Source organism: Hipposideros armiger, unplaced genomic scaffold (genome assembly GCF_001890085.2).
Source record: "Hipposideros armiger isolate ML-2016 unplaced genomic scaffold, ASM189008v1 scaffold_486, whole genome shotgun sequence".
Classification (NCBI taxonomy): domain Eukaryota; kingdom Metazoa; phylum Chordata; class Mammalia; order Chiroptera; family Hipposideridae; genus Hipposideros; species Hipposideros armiger.
The window spans coordinates 891,564-896,763 of record NW_017731836.1 but is presented as its reverse complement, the minus strand read 5'-3'; the positions used below and the strand labels follow the sequence as shown (position 1 = coordinate 896,763).

At 42.3% G+C, this 5,200-nt stretch overlaps 1 protein-coding gene across 1 annotated transcript in view; it reads left to right on the top strand.

Moving 5' to 3' along the window:
• Window positions 1-4,152, top strand: part of BTD (biotinidase) — a 40,997-nt gene extending 36,845 nt beyond the window's left edge. The window contains exons 3-4 of the mRNA XM_019667150.1: window positions 1,550-1,699; window positions 2,684-4,152. Coding sequence (XP_019522695.1) covers window positions 1,550-1,699; window positions 2,684-3,856 — 1,323 coding nt within the window. The 3' untranslated portion in view covers window positions 3,857-4,152. The remainder of the gene's footprint in view (window positions 1-1,549; window positions 1,700-2,683) is intronic.
• The last annotated feature ends 1,048 nt before the right edge of the window (window positions 4,153-5,200 follow it).

Here is a 5,200-nt window from a genome sequence, read left to right as displayed (position 1 = left end):
TAATGTTTCATACCCTTGACTAGTATTTTCACTTATAAGACTTATTCTAAAGAAATAGCCAGAGATCCAATCAAAGATTTGTGTACAATACTCATTCACTAAGTGTTTTGAACACCCTGTAGGCAGATGGTCACCACAGTTTTCTTTTTCTTACAAAAAGCTGGAAACAATTTAAATACCCAATAATAAACAGTAAACTGTGGTATTCTCTTAAATATAATTTTTAAATTATATTTATATGTATATATAAATTATATATATAATTTTTAATAAGCCTTTAAAAATGATATTTTTGAAGGTATCTTTATAGTCTTGATGTTCTACATAGTGTGAAAGTCAGGATAGAAAACCATATATTTATTATCTCAATCATATACACACACATACAAAAAGAGACAGAGAAAGAAAATGAAAATAGCCAAGATATTAACAAAAAGTATCTTCATGTGACTACTTTTGTGAATTCTTTACTTTACTCATGTGAATTCATTATATTTTTTTCTAATTTTTCTACAGTTGAACTTTTGAAGCTTTTGTAACCCCCCCCACACACACACACACAAATGATAAAGAGTTTTCACTACATTCCAGAAATAAGTGACCCAAAGTGCCTGTTTATTTTCGATTATTCATGTCTTCTTTGCCTTCTTCCTCCCCTTTCACTTTGGGGCAATGTTTCAGGCTTGGCATTTGAAGCCTTGTAAGTGGAGAAATAGCAGAAGCATGAGGCCCTGGTGCTGAGAGCTGAGGGCTGCCCTGTTCGTTTGGATTTTCTAGGTTGCTGCAGACATCACAGGGAGCCCAGATGTCTTCAGGTGTGGGAAAAGGCTGGGAGGGTGTTCAGGAAGCCACAGGTAAATGGTGCCTCCTAATTTTCCCAGTTGGAGAATTTTAAGTTAGAGCAAGTCCTTGTTTCTATGCTGAAATCAACACACTTGACTTTTAGCTACCAGTCCAGTGGGTCCCAACCTTGGCTACACATTAGAATCATATGCAGACCCTTAAACAAACACTGTTGCCAGGACCCCACTCACAATCAATTGAAGCAGACTTTTTGGGTGTGGGCCCTGGCATCACCCCTAAACAAGGAATGTTTTTTTCAGAAATTACCCATCTGATTTAGATGCACAATGAAGGTTAAAAAACACCAGACTGAAGATACCACATCTGTTAATAGCCCAATATTCAAGGCCTTTGATGTTGGGCCTTCTCCCATCTCCCATCTCCCATCCTACCACCAAGAGCACACTCCTTTGCTTGCATACTCCTTCTCCCTTCACCCTCCTTCCTTTGACATGCCCCCCAAGTACACTTAATGGTTGTTTCTAGAGGACTTTGTCTTTGTTCCCTCAGAATTAGGCCAAGTGAAATGTCTTCCCCAAGACTAAGACCCCTGATGAATGCTCAGCCACCATCTTTTTACCTGTTTCCTGGTACATGGCAATTGCTTGATGGCTGTCAGAAAATGAATGAAAGAATGAGTGAATAAATGAAGTGATGCTTCCCATTATCTGATAACATACTATAGTTCGATGTTTTTGACTTACAGGGTGTACAGATTATAGTGTTTCCAGAAGATGGCATTCATGGATTCAACTTTACAAGAACATCCATTTACCCATTCTTGGACTTCATGCCATCTCCCCAGTTGGTCAGGTGGAACCCATGCCTGGAGCCTCGCCGATTCAATGACACAGAGGTGTGTGAGGGTCCCGGTGTTCCTCCTCAGTAGGCCAGAGGCATGCAGAGATGAAACAAGCCAAGGGCCGAAAGCCAAGACATGTTAAATGAGGCTGAAAGGGGACCTTAGGAACCTAAAAATGAAACCCAAACTCCCCAAACTCCACGTGCCACATATTCATCCAGTTAAAGCATGTCTGGTATGATGAGGCATTTACTCATGTATGGGTTATTCTCTATATTAATTACATAAGAAATACATGAATATATGCTTATTAAACAAACAGAAGTAAAAAATGAAAGCCACCTTCACCACACCCCACCCCTTCTTCTTCCTTTCCTAGAGAAACTGCCATCAACAATTTGATATGCATCCAACTATATTGTTTTATGCATTTTATAGTTATTTAATCCTCTTTTTTTTTAGCATGGTATATGGTTATTTTTTTAAACTCTTGCTATTATAAGCAATGTTTCAATGACTATCCTTGTACATATATTATTATAAACATGTTTAAGTTTTTCTGTAAAATAAGATTCCTAAAAATGGAATTTCTCAGCAGAAGGATACGCCCATTTTAAGTTATTGTAAAGTGCCAAATTTCCCCTTTAAAAGATTTTGGTTTTGCTTTACATCCCCCATAACAGTGTATGAGTGCTTGTTTTCCCACCCTTGCGTCAATATAAGGGAATAATCTTTTGAATTTTTGCCAGTCTTATGAAGGTGAAAAATATCTCACTGTTATTTTAATTTACATTTTCTTATTACTAATAAGGTTGAGCATCTTCTCAGATGTTTGTTGGCCATCTGTATTTGTTCTTCTATGAATCACCTGTTCATATCCTTTGTACATTTTCGGTAGTGGTTTCTTTTTCTGATTGATTTATGATAGCTGTTTACATAGTATGGGCACAATACAGGGACTTTTCTATTTTTAAATTACGGGGCAAAAGGCAGGATTTAAAAAATTCCATTTATTTGTACCTTCTTTTTCTCCTCTAGGTCCTCCAGCGCCTGAGTTGTATGGCTATCAAGGGAGATATGTTCCTGGTGGCCAATCTCGGGACAAAGCAGCCTTGTCACAGCAGTGACCTCAGGTGCCCAAGTGACGGAAGATACCAGTTTAACACAAATGTTGTGTTCAGTAACAATGGCACCTTAGTGGGCTGCTACCGCAAACACAACCTCTATTTTGAGGCAGCTTTTGATACCCCTCTCCAAGTGGATCACACCGTCTTCGAAACCCCTTTTGCTGGCAAGTTTGGCGTCTTCACTTGCTTTGATATTTTGTTTTTTGACCCTGCCATCAGACTCCTCAGTGACTCTGAGGTGAAGCACATTGTGTTTCCAGCTGCCTGGATGAACCAGCTCCCGCTCTTGGCAGCTATTCAGATTCAGAGTGCTTTCGCCATAGCCTTTGGTGTCAACTTTCTGGCTGCTAACATCCACCACCCATCTCTAGGCATGACTGGAAGTGGTATATACACCCCTCTGAGGTCTGTTTGGCACCATGACATGGAAAACTTCACAGGTCACCTTATAATTGCTCAGGTAGCCAAAAATCCCCCAAGTCTCGTTGGTACAGGGAATTCCACAGATAAAATGGACCCATCCCATAGTAAATTTTTAAAAATATTAGCAGGTGATCCATACTGTGAGAAGGATTCTCAGGAAGTCCACTGTGATGGAGCCACCAAATGGAACCTGCATGCTGCTCCCACGTTTTCCTCTGAGATGATGTATGACAATTTCACCCTGGTCCCGGTATGGGAAAAGGAAGGCTCTCTCCGAGTCTGTGCGAATGGCCTCTGCTGTCATTTACTTTACCAGAGGCCCACTTTGTCCAACGAGCTGTATGCCCTGGGGGTATTTGATGGCCTTCACACCGTGCACGGCACTTACTATGTTCAAGTTTGCGCCCTGGTCAAGTGCGGTGGTCTTGGCTTTGACACCTGTGGGCAGGAGATCACAGAGGCCACAGGGATTTTTGAATTTCACCTGTGGGGGAACTTCAGTACATCTTATATCTTTCCTCTGTTACTGACCTCAGGGATGACCCTGGAAACCCCTGACCAGCTCGGTTGGGAGAATGACCACTATTTCCTGAGGGAAAATGGACTTTCCTCTGGCCTGGTGACGGCGGCCCTCTATGGGCGATTGTATGAGAGGGACTAGAAAGCGTGGGGTGGGCTCTGGCTGCCACATGGACAGCCCCGCACTTGGACAGGCCACGGCTCCCGAGCACTGGGACCACCTCGGCCCCAGAGCGCATCCTGGGAGCTGTGGGAAGAAGTAGGGGAAGCAGATTCCCAGGGTCTCATCCTCTTAAATTCAAATTATTGAGAAATTTTCTAGTATTTTCTACCCACATTTGTCTTTTTCAAGCCACATCTTCCTCCAGCAAATCTCTCATTACACAATTGGTTTTAAGAGCTAAAACAAAAATAAATGTTTTATACATCCACAAATCAGTGGGGTGTGTGTGTGTGTTTTCCTTGTTCTTGTTGTTGATCAGTGACACCCAGGACATACAAGTATTTCACAAGCCTCAAACATTTTCTAAGGGAAGAAACAAACTCTCAAAGCAAAAGCTGCATTAAAAATGGCTGCGAGGGGCCCTTTTCCACTCTGGTGGACCAGAATTCTATACAGATGAAATGGTAACAGCAGAGCCACCAGCGATACCAGAAACGAGGATCTTCAAACAGCTTTTAAAAATAGAAGGGAAGTTTCCCTCACATCTGCCTTTCTGTCAGTAAACGGAATGTGTCGGGCAGGACTCGGAATAACTGGAAAGAAAGAGTGCAGTGTCCCAGGGAGACGGGGACTGGAAGCAAGTGCTGAAGAGAGGGGCAACAGTGGGAAGGTATGAGTAATAGGATTCTTTCTGCACAACGTGTCTCATCCAGGGATGCCAGGGAACTTAATAAATCACACTAGCTTCGGGCAAGAGCCTTACAGTTTCCCAACTGTGCAGGACGGAATGGTACTGGTAGAATTCATTTCCCAGCTTTGGGGAGGGCGGGGGCCTTCCCTTTGCAGAGAGGCACCACACATCTTGAAGAGATGTTGCAAGAACTACTGTAGAGGTTGGCCCGTGTTATTCATTCATTTCATCACTCAACAGGTGTTTTTGGACAGCCCACTAGGTACAGAGCAAGAACCTCCCACAATATTAGTTCCAGATGCAAAATCATCATATTCAGTGTGTGAAGACATTGGTAGGCTGCTCACCGATTTCTGAATTATTTGTATCCGACATTTCAAGGTCATTTTGACTCAATGCCTAGGAACTGTTTCCGATCATTTTAAAAATAAAAAATGGATAATTGTTCATGAGGGTTGATAATTAAGCCACCTGTGGTTTGACTCTTCAATTGGGCTAGTTTTATCCCCTTTTTAAAGTAGGCTTTTAAAAAACAGTATGTGGGGCCGGCCGAGTGGCGCGATGGTTAAGAACTGGCTTGGGACGCCAGAGGGCCCTGGTTCGGATCCCACATGTGAGGGCCAGTGACACTG